General features: G+C 38.0%; 1 protein-coding gene across 2 annotated transcripts in view; it reads right to left on the bottom strand.

The window, feature by feature from the left end:
• Positions 1 to 18566, bottom strand: part of LOC122902216 (cytochrome P450 20A1) — a 58209-nt gene that overhangs the window by 13382 nt on the left and 26261 nt on the right. For both annotated transcript variants that reach the window (XM_044241355.1, XM_044241356.1), the window contains exons 5-9: positions 18201 to 18368; positions 11560 to 11638; positions 6891 to 7006; positions 6085 to 6139; positions 2899 to 3019 (exon numbers count right to left, since the gene is read on the bottom strand). In XM_044241355.1, the coding sequence (XP_044097290.1) occupies positions 2899 to 3019; positions 6085 to 6139; positions 6891 to 7006; positions 11560 to 11638; positions 18201 to 18368 (539 nt within the window). The remainder of the gene's footprint in view (positions 1 to 2898; positions 3020 to 6084; positions 6140 to 6890; positions 7007 to 11559; positions 11639 to 18200; positions 18369 to 18566) is intronic.

Here is an 18566-nt window from a genome sequence, read left to right as displayed (position 1 = left end):
GAAGAAACAAAAGAATTTCAGTATTGCTAAATCCAAGGAAGGAAGAGGCACAAATAATGAGAGATAAGGTAGGAAGGGAATAAGCGGCCCAGCTCTTGAAATGCCTCCTAAGCCATGCCTAGAGTTTCAATTCTATCTTCAGGGCAACCAGAGGTCACTGAAAGATTTTAAATTGGGGGCTCATCTGCCCAGATGTTGACTCCTCAGTTACAGAAATATTACTAGCACAGGGATGCTCAACATTAGAATGAGAACAAATCGTAATCATCTAAGAAGTTTTTGAAAACTTCTGATGCCCAGAGACTGCTGATTTGGCATTGGTCCTAGGTTATCTGTATGGTTAAAGCACCCACAGTGTTTACTGTGTACTGTCATGGGCTCCAGCAGCAATTTGGAGACTGGATTAGTGGGGAGCAAGATCCAAGGCTGTTGAAATATCCCAGGCAAGTTGATGGTGATCTGAATAGTGAGGACAATGAAAAGAACTAAAATTCAACTTCCAGGGACACCTGGGTGGCTCAGTCAGTTAAGCGTCTGCCTCCACTCGCCTCAGGTCATGATTCCAGAGTCCTGGGATCGAGTCCCTCCCTCTGCCTGCCACTCTTCCTGCCTGTGCGCTTGCTCACTCTTTCTCTCTCTCTCTGACCAGAAAATTAAAAAAAATAAAATAAAAAAACAAATTTCCAACTAAAAGTTGTTTGGAAAGTCAAATCAACAGAACTTAATCTCTGACTGGGCACAGTAGAGTTATATATATAAGAATATTGTCGGGGCGCCTGGGTGGCTCAGTGGGTTAAAGCCTCTGCCTTCAGCTCAGGTCATGATCTCAGGGTCCTGGGATCGAGCCCTGCATCGGGCACTCTGCTCAGCGGGGAGCCTGCTTCCTCCTCTCTCTGCCTGCCTCTCTGCTTACTTGTGATTTCTATCAAATAAATAAATAAAATCTTTAAAAAAAAAAAAAGAATATTGTCCACAAAATGTTTAGAGAAAAGATGGAATTTACAGAAGAATTATATTTTTACATTTTAAAACATCTTCAAGTTTTTTATTTTGAATATATATGCATACATATGCATATATATGCAGTAGAGAAAAATTTATATATAAAATTTATGTATATATAATAAAAATTTATATATATATGTATATATGCATAGAAAAACCTGGAAAAAGAGTAAAGATAGTTAACAACTGTTATCTCCCAGGAAACAGTTACAAAAAACCTTTACTTTCTACTTCATACACTTCTGTATTATAAAAACTTCGAAGGACAAGTATTACTTTTGAAATGAAAAATAGTTATATTCAAGGTAACTCATAAAACTTCCAAATTTTGAAGAATTTGTAACAGAAGTCTCCTTGTCTTCTTTTCTATAGTTAAAAGAGGCTCCAAGGTAGGACTGGTTGCCTGCTGTCCAGACTCAGACTTCCTACACCCTAAGCAGTCATAATTGCTATTTTTTTAAAAAAAATCTTTTTAGAATGCCTGGGTGGCTCAGTCAGTTAAGCATTTGCCTCAAGTCACGATCCCAGGGTTCTGGGATCAAGTCCTGCATCGGGCTCCCTGCTCAGCGGGGAGTCTGCTTCTCTCTCCCCCTCTGCTGCTCTATCTCTGTCAAATAAATCAGTACAATCTTTTAAAAATATAAAGAGAAAAAAATCTTTTTAACTAAGGTATTATCTATATATAAAAATTCATCTATTTTACCTATACAATGTGAGGAAATTTAGTAATTGTGTATAACTGTGTTACCACAACCACCGTCAAGATATAGAACAGTCCCCCCTAAAAACTCTTCTCATTCTCCCTGCTAGTTATCTCCTCCCCATTCCTGGCCCCAGACAACCACTGATCCCCTTTCCATTACAATAGTTTTGCCTCTTCTCAAATTTCACCTTAAGGAAATTATATTGTATGCAGTCTTTGAATTTGACTTCTTTCACTTAACATAATGACATTTAACCACACAGTTGTATATATTGGTATTATATTACTTTTAACCACTTGGTAATATTCCAAGGTACAGATATAACACTATTTGTTTATTAACTCACCAGCCAACGAACTTCTGGACTATTTCCAGCTTTTTGCTATCATGAATAATACTGCTATGAACATGTGCATAAAGGTCTTTGTGTATATATTTTTTTCATTTCTCTTGGATAAATGCATTGGAGAATTTCTGGGTTGTATGGTAAGTGTGTGTTTAGCTGCCACACTGTTTTCTGATGGGTCTGTACCATTTTGCATTTCCATCAACAAGATGTGAATGCTCCACTTACTTGAACATCACTGATACTATTTTACATAAATCTAATGTAAAGGTTTCCCAAAACTATCTTGTGATTTTGTTTATTTGATAGAGAGAGCACAAGCAGGGGGAAAGGCAGAGAAAGAGGGAGAAGCAGGTTCCCAACTAAGCAAGGAGCCTGATGAGGGGCTCAATCCCAACACCCTGGGATCATGACCTGAGCTAAAGACAGTCACTTAACCAACTGAGTCAACCAGGCACCCCCAAAACTACCTTATGATTTTAAAGAGCAAATTAAGTTATCTAATAAAATCTGTATTTACTTTTTTTTACAAGATTTTATTTATTTATTTGAGAGTGAGAGAGAGAGCATGAGAAGGGGGAGGGTCAGAAGGAGAAGCAGACTCCCCGCCGAGCAGAGAGCCTGATGCAGGACTCCATCCCGGGACTCCAAGATCATGACCTGAGCTGAAGGCAGTTACTTAACCAACTGAGCCACCCAGGTGTTTAAATCTGTATATAAACATTTTAAGTCCTGTAAAAATATACACCTTTCCTAGATATTATCATTAGCTTTAAGTAAGACAGTTAAACCAACTCAAATTTACCTGCTAATGATCTCCTCTTCTTTTTATTATATTCTTACCTGAGCTGCTCAATTTTCTCTGGAGTAATAGGATCCTTCCCAAAAACTTGGTCTATCTCTTCATAAAGTTTTCTCTGAACCTCTTCAGAGGTGGTTAAAAAAGAGATTGCCCAGGTGCACACTAAATAAAAATTTATAATAATAGCAATGAAAATAGCTAATTTCATAGTTTGGATGCAGAGTAAGATAGAACATACTATTATTTTTTTCTTGTACTTTCCCTTTTTTCTGATATGGAAGACACAGAAATGCTACCAAAAAATACGACGATTGTTCACAGGAATTTTTTTTTAAAGATTTTATTTATTTATTTGACAGACAGAGATCACAAGTAGGCAGAGAGGCAGGCAGAGAGAGAGAGGAAGGGAAGCAGACTCTCCGCTGAGCAGAGAGCCGGATGCGGGGCTCGATCCTAGGACCCTGGGACCACGACCTGAGCTGAAGGCTGAGGCTTTAACCCACTGAGCCACCCAGGCGCCCCGTTCACAGGATTTGTACTTCATTGAACAGAATAGGATTTGTACTTCACTGAACAGAACATGACAACTCCTAAGGAGATCTGCAATTGCTTTCTTAAAACTGGCAAGTAATTGAAGCCAAAAATGCATTTTTACCTTCAGTAAAATAGTAATGATAATAAATAAACCTCATTATCTGGAGAAGTGTTAAATGTTGGTAACTGTAATGGATTGTCTGGTTCACCCAACCTTGTGTAATAAAATACGGATTTATTAGTTCCTTCAGGAGACCTAATGAAATGATTCATACAAATCAAAGTAGCAGGAGATTTACCTATAAATCAATATTCTAAATTTTTACTTGTAATGGTAGATAAACTGGTTCAAGAATTGGTATTGGTTATTGCTCAGGACAACAGTTCTCTAAAATCACCCAGGAATTGATTGATGGCACAACTCCACATTCACAGATTCTGATTCAAAAGATTTAGGTGAAGTCCAGGCATCTGTACTTCCAACAAATACCATATTTATTTTGATGAACAACAAGACTGGAAGATCACTAAGCTTACAGGCTTACTTTTGCTTAAAATAGCCTATATATTATATGCACCGAGGAAATGAAAAGGTAAGAAAATCACATGATGAACATGAAACAGAGAAAATATGAAAAGTTTTATTTCCTTTAGAAATTCACTGGGATTACAACTACTCAAAGAATGGAACTATCCAGATACCATACCAGCACCTCTTACCCTAGGTTTTGCTTGAGATGACTCTATATTACTTTTTCTGAGTCAAACACTTTTTTTTTTTTTTTTAAGATTTTATTTATTTATTTGACAGACAGAGAGCACAAGTCGGCAGAGAGGCAGGCAGAGAGAGAGGGGGAAGCAGGCTCCCTGCCAAGCAGAGAGCCTGATGTGGGGCTCGATCCCAGTACCCTAGGATCATGGCCTGAGACGAAGGCAGAGGCTCAACCCACTGAGCCACCCAGGCGCCCCTGAGTCAAACACTTTTAAAAATGTATTTAAGTAATTTCTATTTCTACTTATTAATTATCGCCTTCTTGAGCTAAGGACAGACTTAAATTTGTCTCAAAGTTACTTTTTATTTTAATGTTTGCCTAATTCACATATCCAATTCTTGTGCCTGGAAAGTAAACAATTCACATTCTGAACTAAATGCTACTATCAATAAAATTAATAGCTGCCTGGTACTCAACTGTTTTTATAATATACTCATATTCAGAGTTTATAAAAAGGCACATGAGTAACTGCCTGTATTTAACTTTTTCCTACATGTATTTCTTTATTAGGGCTTTTGAAGGAACTGTAGAATTTCTGCTTCACAAGTGATAATGGAAACTTGTGCAGTGTACAATATGTACATGTTTGTAATTTTACAACATACAGGTAATATACAATATTGAAAGATTTAGCACAAGGACGTGTATGCAGTGAACACTCTTATACCCTGCTTTACCATATTATCACTTAACATTACCATAACTGTATGGTTTAATAATCTCAAACATTGGTTCTTTGGTAGAACTCTAAAGTATGACTGGGCATAGCTTAAAAATAAGATTTTAAGTCATGAACATTCTTTAAACATGATACTGAACCAAAGACACAATTACCGACTTGAGAATATACCTTGGAGGTCAACCAGAGCTAAACTGTTATTTGAGAGAAAAAAAAATGCAGAGCCAAGGCTAATAAGTAGCAAAAGATTAAAGTTTCCTGCCTATTTTGGCTCTCAAAAAATTCAGAGGTATCTTAAAAAAATAACCAACCCACATGCAAAGAAACAGTGATAATCTGAAATTCCCCCTAAAAACTGTGATAAGATTAAAATATTAACCCAACTTTGGAAATGGTCATTTTTTTTTGCTCTGTTGTTGTACTCCAGATTTTTTGAAGGTCTTTAGCAAAGATATAATTTAATGTAGTAAATTTTTTAAAAAATAAGTTAAGCACTTTTTAAAGAAGTTCCATACATTATTTTTGACACATGCACAAATTCCATTTAATCTAGAATACCTGGACATCTCTAGATATCAAAAATTTTATTTATTTTTATTTTTATTTTTTTTTAGATATCAAAAATTTTATAAAGAAGAACTTACAGGCAGTTTACATCTTTAATTATTGTTTTTCAACAGAAAGAGTTGTAAATGAAATCCTTCAATGAGTATCGATTTTTTCTATTTCAAGCTGAAGTTTTGATACTTCCTTTAGCATTTTAGCATATTTTTATAAGCGTACACAAATTTCACACATTTTAGAACTTTAAATAAAAATCACCTTCAATTCCACCAAGAGAGGAGTTCTTTTAAACTGTGATTTCTGTGGCCTATATCCTCTGTTGGTAGACCTTAATAATAGCAAACTGGACTTGAGTCAAAGTGAAAACCACAGCAGGAAATTGAAAAGCTCACTGCTCTGCTTAGAAAGGTGTCAATAGCAGTTCATTTTAAAGGCACTAACTAGAATTCACAATCCATAAACTGTGTCAAGAAATTTATGGCAATGTTCAGAGGTGGCATAGAGCACCTGGGGGTTTCAAAAAAAAAAAAAAAGGTCACTGTGTGAATCAAGCCTTTCAAACAAAAATAAAAAAGAAAAGAAGGGAAATTATAAGGAGGTCTTGCAAACAATGTTTCCTTTATTTTACCCATGTGTATTTTATAATCTATCTCAAGAAGAAATCAATTTATACTCACATTTGGCAGTTATGACACAACTGGCCAGAGAAAATATCATACTGTCTTCAAGGATCTAGGAGAGAAAACCAAGTTTAGAAAGTGTAAAATGTAAGGTGGGCTATATTAGACCCTACCAAAATAACCTATAGTATAGAATTAAGGTCAAGGAAAGGAAAAAATGTATATTATTTCTTTACAATGCTTTCACCTAAAAAAAACTAATGTAAAAATCAACCTAAATATGGCATTGCCTTTTTGATGCAATAAACATTTACTGGTAGTTATCACCGTCTGCTGCTATGTTTTTGCAAACAAACTGCCTCAGGGCTGTCTTTCTGGCTTAGGCTGGTGCAGCAACAAAGCCTCAGAACCATGAAGAGGCTGCCTTATTATATATAACCCTTGAAGCCTTATTCGATCCTACACCTGTACACACCCAGAAAGCCATTCTGTCTCTGAAGACTCACATGTGTAGACCGGGCATTCATTATTCCTATAGGGAACAGGCGTGACAATAATGGCTCCACCCTTGTCCTTTGCCTGACAACCCGCAAACACAGCGGCGTGCTGGGGTAACAGAGGCACTCTGGGAACAAGTAAAGCTGCCAACCTAGTCAGTTAAGTCTCATCTTTTATGATCGGGGAATTTGATTCAACATTTGCTTACCCAATATTAAATAATATACAGCGGCTTCAAAGAGCCAAATAAGAAGAGACTAAATACTTGTACTATTTGTGGACGATGTGCTACAAAAGTAAAGTGAGTACAAAGCACTATACATGGGTGATTATTATTTACTTAATAAACTTAACAATTATACCACCTGTTGGTCATTAAGGTTCCCTTGTACTAAGGAGTCAATGAAAATATGTTGACTGAAGTTCCCTCCTTTTCGTTCTTTTATGATTTTCTTTAAAATAGATTCCAGTTGCCTAAGAGCTTAGAGAAGAAAGACAAAAAAAGATTTTAGAATATAAGCATTAGTAAAGATTGAATATCTTTTAATATTTCTGTACAATGTTGCTATGTGCAGAATAAAACTTTCAAGAAAAAGAGCTGTAACCAAAAATTTTTACAAAGCTCATTTATGTTAAAATTCATCAATCTTCTTTTCCTTCTTTTTGCTAAATTATACATACAAAAAGCTGCAAATGCACATATGTACAATTTAAGGAATAATTATAAAGTAAACACCTATAATATCAACAACCAGGTCAAGAGCTAGAACTCACACCAGCATCCTGGAGGCCTCCACACACATAAACCTCTCCCTTGATACTTCCCTTCTCAATTCTTTTTTTTTTTTTTTTAAGATTTTATTTATTATTTGAGAGAGAAAGAGAGAGAATGCGAGAGAGCACAAGCAGTGGAGAGGGAGAAGCAGGCTTCCCAATGAGCAGGGAGCCTGATGTGGGGCTTGATCCCAAGACCCTGATCAAATACTCTCTAGGTGTTAAGATTCTCATTTGGATCTTGGGATTCCATGCCCTACTGGACCCCATACCTCCCCCTACTTTGCTGCCTGTTCATTCTCGGTCTCCTTTCAATGATTCCTTCTCATCTCTTGAATTTCTTAATGATGGAATGTCCAAGGTCAGGATTCAGTTTTCGTACCTCTTTTCTTTTTCTACTCACATTCATTATCTTGATGGTCCCTAGTCTCAAGGCCTTAAATACAATCTATGGACTGAACATTCCCACATTTATATTTCCAGGCCAGACCTCTTTCCCCTGAATTCCAGATTCCTATGCCTAACAACCAATTTAGCATCTCCACTTAGAGGTCTGAAGCCTATTAAACACACCATATCCACAAATGAACTCTACATCTTTCCCCACCAAAACTGGATCTTCCCAAATCTGCCCCATCTCCCTAAAAACTTCATTTTCCAAACACTCAGGACTAAATCCTCGGTGTCTCCTTCTCTCTTATACCATACAACTAAGCTGTCAGCTAATATTTGTGTTCTAATTTCAAAGTACAGAATTACTCTTCCTTACCTTTTTTTTTCATTCTTTATTTTCTGCTGCCTACCACCTAGTCCAAGTCACATTATTTCTCTTGCCTGGTTCATTGCAACAGCCCCTGAATTAGTCTCCCTGCTTCTTCTCCAGTAGAGCGTGCAACTCTTGATCTCAGGGTTGTAAGTTCGAGCCCCATGTTAGATACAGAGATACTTAAAAATAAAATCTAAAAAAAAAAAAACAAAACAGGGGCGCCTGGGTGGCTCAGTGGGTTATAGCCTCTGCCTTCGGCTCAGGTCATGATCCCAGGGCCCTGGGATAGAGCCCCAAATCAGGCTCTCTGCTCAGCAGGGAGCCTGCTTCCTCCTCTCTATCTCTGCCCGCCTCTCTGCCAACTTGTGATCTCTGTCAAATAAATAAAATCTTAAAAAAAAAAATAAAAACTCAGATTATAACTGCTAAAACCTTCCAGTGGCTTCCTATCTCATAGTAACAACCTAGTCTTACAATGAGCTACAAGCCAGACAGTATCTGTCCCTCCCCTCAGTTTTTCCAGCCTCATCTCTTCTATTTCTCTTCTGACTGGCTTCACTCCAGCCAAAAAGTTCCCTGTACACCAGAATCCCACCCCCAGGACTTAGCAATTACTCTCCCTCTATAGAGAATCCTCTTCCTTTGGACATGTGAAGAGCCTCAATGATCTGCACTGAATGATTTCCTTATCTCTTGCAAGTGTAGCTCATAAGTCACCCAATCTTAGTTGAGGCTCTTCCTACTAACCCTATTCAAAATTGCAACCTCCCCATCCCTAGCACATCCCATCCTCCTTCTTGATTTAATTTTCTCTGCAGCACTTTTCATCTTTTAATACACTATTCGGTTTACTCATTTAGATTATTGTCCGCTACTTCCCACTAGAATGTGGTGCCACAAAGGCAGGAATTTTTGTTTCTTTTGTTCATGGACATCTCCCCAGCACCAAAACATACCAGAATACTATAGATATTCACTAAATAGTTATAGATCTGCATGAATGTAACATATTAGTGATGAAAATTAAAAATTACTAACACTGTGATGCAGTGGTTCTCAACTCTGCTACAAATTAGAAGCACCTAGGAAGATTTTTTTTTTTTTTTTTAAATCGTAAAGGGTGCCTGAATGGCTCAGCCAGTTAAGTGCATGACTCTTGATTCCGGCTTCGGTCATGACCCAAGGGTCATGAGATCCAGCCCGCACTGGCTCTGCACTGGGCATGGAGTTTGCTTAAGATTCTCTCTCTCTCTACCCACCCACCACGTTCACTCTCTCTCCCAAAAAAAAAAAATCGTAAAGTGTAAGTCATACCTCACACCAAATAAATCCAAACGTTTAGGAATGGAAGCCTGAAGTCACTATTTATTTTGTTTTATTTTGTTTTATAGTTTATTTAATTTTTTTTTTTTTTTAGTAATCTCTACACCCAGCATGAGACTGGAACTCAGGACCCCAAGATAAAGACTCATCATATGCGGGGCGCCTGGGGGGCTCAGTTGGTTAAGAGTCATATGCTCTCCTAACCGCACCAGCCAGGCACCCCCCTATTTCTTCAAAGATTCAATGTTTAGCAAAGTTTGGGAACTACTGCTGCATATTCTCAGCTCTACAAGTACATCAGCATAACCTGCACGGCTTTCATAGAAATACCTCACATCCAGGGTGCCTCTCTCTCAGACTCTGAATAAACTGGTTTAGAGTGGGGCCTGATCTTCAGGGTTTTTTTGTCTTAAGTTCTCAAGGTGATTTTAATGTACAGATCAGTTTAAGAATGACTCACTTAAACACATGACCCACTGACCCAGCCATGGTTTCCTACTCACATAAATTCCAAAAAAGAATTTTTTTTTAAATTAACATATAATGTATTATTTGTTTCAGGGGTACAGGTCCGTGATTCATCAGTCTTAATTCACAGCACTAACCATAGCACATAAAGAATAATTTTCAATAAAAGCACAAATTTGATTTATGCCAATGTTACAACCTAAGGAACATATGTTAGACAATCTAGTTTTACTTAAAATCAAAGAGTATAAATTACTAATTTTCATTTTGTATTAATTGAACAAATACTTGTGAAATACATTTTTTATTAAGGGAAATTAGTCCTACTGCATCCATGAAGATACTCACAGTGGCAATAAAAACCAGAGTGTAGAAAATGTGTCTGTTAAATTGGCTCTTTTGAACTTATGTTGGACATCAAGGGAATCACTAGAATTCTAAGCCCCATGAGGTCCAGGATTTTTGACTCCTACACACAAAATAGTGCCTAGCACATACAGTCCTCAATAAATACTTACTGAAAGAATGAAGGATGAGAATAGTAGAAAGGAATACAATTATATATGGAAAATAATCCATCATTCCAACACAGCCCATGTATTTTAATTTACCCTACTTCCAAAAAGAGAATTCAAATAGCTCAAAATACAGGTATTAAAGAACTACAATCATGAAATTACTGACAGAAGATATACAACCAAAAAAAGGGAGAATACTTTTTTTTAAAGATTTTATTTATTTATTTGACAGAGATCACAAGTATGCAGAGAGGCAGACAGAGAGGCAGGCGGGGCAGGGGGGAGCTCTCTGCTGAGCAGAGAGCCCAATGTGGGGCTCAATCCCAGGACCATGAGATCATGACCCCAGGCGAAGGCAGAGGCTTAACCCACTGAGCCACCCAGGCGCCCAAGTGAGAATAATTTTGTTCTGTCATCTTAAAACTAAAACTGCTGTTTTTCTGAGTAGATTTTATAAAGTTGCAACCAATGCCCCCAAATATTGAAAATATTTTTACTCAGTGTTACAACAGCAAGAATTCTTATGTTGCTACATATTTTTTTTACAAACATCTTTGCAACATGTAAACTGGTATTTCTTTAGCAATTCCAGTATTATTGGACATTTAGATTGCTTCTGGTTTTCTATTTACAGAAACAGCACTACAAAAAAAATATTTGTTATTTCTTTTTTCTCTTAATTTCACCAATTATTCATGACTTTTTAAAAAAAGTTTTTATTTATTTATTTGAGAGTGAGAGAGAGAGCACACAAGGGAGCACAAGGGCTGGAAAGGGAGAAGCAAGAAGTAGGCTGCCCACTGAGCAGGGAGCCTGATGGGGGACTCAATCCCAGGACACTAAGATCATGACCTGAGCTGAAGCAGCCGCTCAACTGACTGAGCCACCCAGGGGCCCCCATTATTTATTACTCTTAATGTGTATTATAAAACTGCTTTTCCGGGATTGTACCCTTACATTTTCCTGTAGGATACGAGCCTCATTCTATAGTGAGTACCAGAGGTCCTTCACTGCTTCACTGCTCTTTCCTCTCTTTTAAGAAAAACCTTTAATATAGGAAATGTAGGAGAAAAACATAAAGATAGAAAATATACATGACCCATAATCTCATGATTCAGAGATGACCTTATTCAAATTGGGGCACATATCCTGTCCCTACTATAATTGAAGAGTAGCAAAACTTACCATCTTCATATTGTTTTTTCCGAGTTGTACTTTTATCAAGTGATCCATCTAAAAAGCCTTTGCCAATCTCAGACCAAATCTGAAAACAGGAAAACATACCTATTATCTAGCAAAGTCGATTTTCTAAGTAACACCAGGCAATCTGAGCCAATAATTGAGAAATTCCTATCTTACTAACAGATCGAATAATTAAACTCTCTCTTTTAAGTGGGCTGCATAATCATTTACTCTATAGTTTCAGAGGATAGAGTGCAAATATGTTTTAATAATTTCAGTCAGGACACTTTAAAACTAATTTTAACTAGGAAGTCAAAAGTTTCTTTTCTTTAAAAGGTTAGAAATAGGGAAGAAAAGGACATGGCAGTAGAGTCAATTTTCAATTTTTTAGTATAATAGCACCAGTGGATGAATAAAATTCATAGGGAATTCTAAATTTTTACTTCACTTGTGATACTGATAATCACTGGCTGGAATCCAGAATAAAAGGTTAAAAGTTAGTATAAGGTTTGCAGATAGTAAATAATAAAACTGGCTTCCAGTTATTTTAAAACTGGGTAGCCCCTGGGGCGCCTGGGTGTCTCAGTGGGTTAAAGCCTCTGCCTTGGGCTCGGGTCATGATCCCAGGGTCCTGGGATCGAGTCCGCATCAGGCTCTCTGCTCAGCGGGGAGCCTGCTTCCTCCTCTCTCTCTGCCTGCCTCTCTGCCTACTTGTGATCTCTGTCAAATAAATAAATAAAATCTTAAAAAAAAAAACAAAACTGGGTAGCCCCTGGAAAAACCCTTAGCTTATTTAATTTAAAAGTTGTGAAAGAATGTAGGGAAAGAATACAACACTCACTAATCAATGCTAAATAACTGAATAATTATTAATACTTAGGAGTCCTTAACTCTTACCTTACAAAGATATAACTTAAAGATTTTTTAAATGTGAAAAATTAAACCATTTAAAGTCCTGTGAAGGGGCACCTTGGTGGCTCAGTGGGTTAAAGCCTGTGCCTTCCGCTCAGGTCATGATCCCAGAGTCCTGGGATCGAGTCCCACATCGGGCTCTCTGCTCAGCGGGGAGCCTGCTTCTCCCACCCCCAGCTTGGATCTTTGTCAAATAAACAAATAAAATCTTAAAAACCAAAAAAGTACTGTGAAAATATATAATAAATGTTTATATTAGGAATAACCTTAAAGCAAGAAAAAAGTTGTTTTTTTTTAAGATTTCATTTATTTATTTGAGAGAGAATGAGTGAGCATGAGCATGGGGGAGGGGCAAAAGGAGAGGGAGAAGCAGACTCCCCAAAGAGCAGAAGTCCAACGACGTGGGGCTCACTCAGACCTCAAAATCATGACCTGTGCAGACACTTAACGAACTGAGTGACCCAAGAACCCCAGGAAAGGAGTTTCTAAGCATGACACAGAGCAGAGAGCGAAAATTCATGAGAAAGCTAAATTAATTTAGCAACTCCATCTCAATGACAAAAAGCTGAACAGATTGAAAAATCAACAACTCTTCTTGGACCCTAAGACAGGAGAGGACCCAGGGATTAAAGAAACTAGGGAAAACAGGAAGACAGGAAAGGGCCCAAGATTACAGAGACAGGTCAAATCGGGGAGTGACCGCTTATCGAAGCAGAGACCCACAAACGGAAACCACCTCAGGAACCAGTCCCGGGGGAGGAAAACCTGAACTGTAATTAACAAACAGCTGGAGGTTCAGTAATACCCAACTCTGAGAATTAAAAACTCCAGGGAAACCCAATCATAGACCCAATGTTCTCCCGCCAAAATATTGTGAGATTTACCTCCAAGAGCTCAACCAGGTTCCTATGGTAAATAATGAAGAAACTCCCTCTAGGGCTTCTAGCAGGGAACTTGAAAAAATTTTCCTTTGAAAAGGAACTGATCTGAAATAAACCAGAGCACTCTGTTCTTGTTAACAAGGCCTGCCTTGACAGCCTAACCTGCTGGGGTTTTGTCAGAGCCCAGCCGCCTAGAAGAAGGGAACTATCCAACTCCAGCCAGGGCTAGCGTTTGTGTGGAAGAAGGAAAGTATCAAACTCCAGTCCACTTAGCCATCCTGTCCCACCCAAATGGGGGGGAAAATACTGAGAAACACAAAGTTAACAATCCAGAGGCACAGGCTCACTGAAAGACTGATACCTACTCATAGGACTATGGGATCCCACAGCTCACTGTCACAATTTTTTTTTTAACTTTTTTTTCCAGATTTTATTTATTTATTTGACAGACAGAGATCACAAGTAAGCAGAGAGGCAAGCAGAGAGAGGGGGGGAAGCAGGCTACTTGCTGAGCAGAGAGCCCGATGTGGGGCACAATCCCAGAACCCTAAGATCATGACCTGAGCCAAAGGCAGAGGCTTTAACCCACTGAACCACCCTGGTGCCCCTCACCATCACAATTCTAAAGGCCTATTTACACCAGTTTCTTTTACCCAGTATATCATGTCCTTTATATATTATAATGATAGATATATGTCATCATACATTTGTCCAAACCCACTGAACGTACAATACCAACCATGAATCCTTGGGGTAATTATAAGTCAATATAAATTCATCCTTGAAAAAAAATGTACAATTTTGGTAAGTGATGTCAGTAATGGTGAAGGCTACGCATGTGGAAATAATGGGTATACAGGAAATCTCTGTATCTTCCTCTCAATTTTTTTTCTCTTTTTGAGAGGGAAAGGGGGAGAGATAATCCTAAGCAGGCTCCACACCCAGCACGGAGCCCAATGTACGGCTCAGTCTCACAATCCTGAGATCATGACCTCAGCTGAAATCAAGAGTTGGACGCTTAACCAACTAAGCCACCCAGCAGCCTTTCCTCTCAATTTTACTGTAAATCCAAAACTACTTTAAAAAATAAAGACTTTTTTTTAAAGCCCTATAAATGAAAAGTGAAATAAAAATAAAGAACTTTTAGGGCATCTGGCTGGCTTAGTCAGTAGAGAATACAACTCTTGATCTTAGGGTCATGAGTTCAAGCCCCACAGTAGGTGTACAGGTTACTTTAAAAAATAAAGATAAAATTTTAAAAAAGAGAGCTCTTTTTTTTTTTAAGATTTTATTTATTTATTTGACAGATCACAAATAGGCAGGGAGTCAGGCAGAGAGAGAGAGGAGGAAGCAGGCTCCCCGCTGAGCAGAGAGCCCATGCGGGGCTGCATCCCAGGACCCTGGGATCATGACCTGAGCCGAAGGCAGAGGCTTTAACCCACTGAGCCACCCAGGCACCCCAAGAGCTCTTTTTGATTAGTGAAAAACACATCAGTAGAAATATGGGCAAAGGACATAAGAAAGTATCCCACAAAAGAAACACAAGTGTTCAATAAAAATTTTAAAAATGATGTTTAGGGTGCCTGGGTGGCTCAGTGGGTTAAAGTTTCTGCCTTCAGCTCAGGTCATGATCCCAGGGTCCTGGGACTGAGACCTGCATCGGGCTCTCTGCTCAGCGGGGAGCCTGCTTCCTCCTCTCTCTCTGCCTGCCTCTCTGCCTCCTTGTGATCTCCCTCTGTCAAATAAATAAATAAAGTCTTTTAAAAAAAAAAGATGTTTAACCTCATAAATGATAAAAAAATAAAAATGATAATCATGAAATATATTTTGACTTATGACATAGGCAAGTATTTATTTATTAGTAAGGATTTTATTTATGTGGGAGAGAGAAACAGCAAGAGAGGGAACACAAGCAGGGGGAGTTGGAGAGGGGAGAAGTAGGCTTCCCACTGAACAAGGAGCCTGACATGGAACTCGATCCCAGGACCCCAGGACCATGACCTGTGCAGAAGGCAGACCCTTAACGACTGAGCCCCCCAGGCAACCCTATACAGGCAAATATTTAAAGGACCAATAACTCTAAATGTCAGGAAAAGAGCACACTAATGTTGGTGGGAAAAATAACTGGGACAGTATTTCTGGAGAGCACTTCAGAAACACAATATGCAACTAATGTGAGGAATACATTTTCCAGGTTGACACCTGTGAGATCAGTATCCATCCTACACATGACGGCACCTCTCTGTTGAGAACCATCTCTCTGCTGAGAACCAAGCAGTAGCATGCATAAATTGGTTATTATTCCTGGTGCCATGACAGGACAATAGCAACACTGTGGTGGTTCAGATATTAAAACATCATTTGAAGAAGGAATTTAAATCATGTTTATGGTCTGAAAGATTTTCCTTTGACAACTTCTAATATTGTTAAGAGAATACCAGATTTCCAAAGTACATAATCTGAATCTACTCAAACCCCAAATTGAGAGACACTGCACAAAATAACTGGCCTGTATTTTTTAAAAATATATCAAGGCCAAAAAACAAAGAAAAACGAAGGAACTGTTTCACATTAAAGAGGTCTAACCATTGAAAATAAAGAAATCTGAATATGGGCCGTGGGTGACAATATTGTACGAATGTTCAATTTCCCAAGTTTGAAAACTATGTTGTCACTGTATATGAGAATACTTTTTTTTTTTTTAAGGAAATACAGACCGAATTATTTAGATGGGAAAAGGCAAAATGTCCATTTTTCTCTCAAATGGTTCAGGTAAGGGTGGGAGCAATGAAAAGACAGATAAACAAAGAGGTAGATAATGAACGACAAAAGCAAATGGAGCAACATGTAAACAACAGATAAACCTGGGTTAAAAGATATATGGGAGTTCCTTAGCCTAGCTGCAACTAAGTTTGAAATTATTTCTATTTTGAAGTTCTAAGGAAAGAATGAAAAATGAAGAGAAAGAAAATACCAGCATAAAAACATACACAGTAGGTCATCCTGGAAATAACAGTGGATGTCACTTTTAAAAAATGCTATCTTGTCAACATGAAAAAAAAAATCAGTAATAACGGAGTCAAAAATTGATTCTTCATTAAAATATGAAGACATTTTAGGAAATCCTTAACCAATTTATTTGCCCGAGTACACAGATTAGTTCACTTTAGAAAATGGAATTTAGAGTGATTTTTTTCCACCTTTATTTTTATACTCCTGAATATGTTGATAAGAAACATGTATTTTTTCATCATCAGATATATATAGTTAAATCATTTTATTTTCTCTTTTGAAAAATATTTTATTTATTTATTTATTTGAGAGAGAAAGCATGAGCAGTGGGGAAGGCAGAGGCAGAGGGACAAGCAGACTCCCTCCCCACTGAGCAGAGAGACCAAGGCAGGGCTCAGTCCCAGGACCCCAACGTGCTCAATGCCAGGACTCTGAGATCAGGAGCTGAGTGGAAGGCAGGCACTTAACCGACTGAGCCACCCACGTGCTCCTAATTTAAAAAAATTTTTTTTTTAAGATTTTGTTTATTTACTTGACAGAGAGAGAGACAGCGAGAGAAGGAACACAAGCAGAGGGTGTGGGAGAGGGAGAAGCAGGCTTCCCTCTGAGAAGGGAGCCCCAACCTGGGATCATGACCTGAACCAAAGGCAGGTGTTTAACAACTGAGCCACCCAGGCACCCCTAATTAAACCATTTTAATGGGGAAAAGTACATTATACAACAACAAGGTGGTAAGCCACAGTTTCTAGTGATTTTTGTTCTAAACACATTATCCTGATTATTTAACCAAAATGTTTTTATACATCTGAATAAAATAAGAAATAGTTTCTCAGAGACGCAAACTGACCTAACTGTGATTTGAACCAAATAAACTCATTTAATATTGGGATTAAGTAAATTAATACCAAGATAAAACAGAGACTAATAAAATAAATTCCACACACGAATCTATTAAAAAAAAAGTAGATCAATTTTAGACTGAATTAGCCTTTCTTCAAATCATATTCATTTCATTAACATTTTAATGTTCCACTGGCATTAATTTCTTTCTATATGGGACATAGTCTAGTTCTTTTAAAGTTTTTCTCTTTATTCTAGAATCTAGTGTTATTTTATAACATATTTGGTAAGTATTAAAAGGAAATTTCTTTGGGGGCGCCTGGGTGGCTCAGGTGCCTCTGCCTTCAGCTCAGGTCATGATCCCAGGGTCCTGGGATCGAGCCCCCAACTGGGCTCTCTACTCAGCAGGAAGCCTGCTTCCTCCTCTCTCTCTCTGCCTGCCTCTCTGCCTACTTGTGAGCTCTGTCAAATAAATTTTAAAAAATAAATATATTAAAAAATAAAAATAAAAGGAAATTTCTTTGGCCATCCACTTTTTAAATTTCAAAAATTGGGTGCTCGCTTCGGCAGCACATATACTAAATTTCAAAAATTGGTTAAAAAAAGTAATTCTTACATTTTTTTAGAAATACAATTATCTTTGCTTGCATTGCTATTTTAGCCCAAAGCAAGGAAATTCTACACTACAGGATCTTTTTTTTTTTTTTTTAAAGATTATTTATTTATTTATTTGACAGACAGAGATCACAAGTAGGCAGAGAGGCAGGCAAAGAGAGAGAGAGAGGAAAGCAGGCTCTCGGCTCAGCAGAGAGCCCGATGCGGGACTCGATCCCAGGACCCTGGGATCATGACCTGAGCCAAAGGCAGCGGCTTAACCCCCTGAGCCACCCAGGCGCCCCTACACTACAGGATCTTAAACCTTCTTCTTGAGGCAAAGTCTACATTATTAAACTATCCAATTTGATTAAAGAATAATTTTAAATTTGTCCCAACACTTACTGTGCCATGATTCTTCTGGAAGTGAATGACTTCCTGGTCATCTTCAAATGTACTACCCAATACCATTTGTGTAACAGACTTCATAGCAAAACCAAGCATATGTTGGCAGAGGGGTACATGCTGGGCCTCTGGGTATGAGAGCCATTTATCTAACAATTCTTCTGAAAGCTGAAAGAGAACCGAAAAGCACAATGATTTATTATTTCCACTTTTTAAATCTTAGAAAAACTCAGCACGTAGGTTAATTTCACAGATGAACTCTAATCAAAGTAAACATTCAGGTGTTTACTTGATTTGCCAAGCTAACACTGGTTTCACCTACAATTACACCCTCAATGGTTCAGGTTCAGATTCTGTCAAAGGGTT

The sequence above is a fragment of the Neovison vison genome, chromosome 3 (assembly GCF_020171115.1).
Source record: "Neovison vison isolate M4711 chromosome 3, ASM_NN_V1, whole genome shotgun sequence".
NCBI lineage: Eukaryota > Metazoa > Chordata > Mammalia > Carnivora > Mustelidae > Neogale > Neogale vison.
The sequence above is the reverse complement of the archived record's forward strand: the minus strand, read 5'-3'. Positions and strand labels throughout refer to the sequence as shown.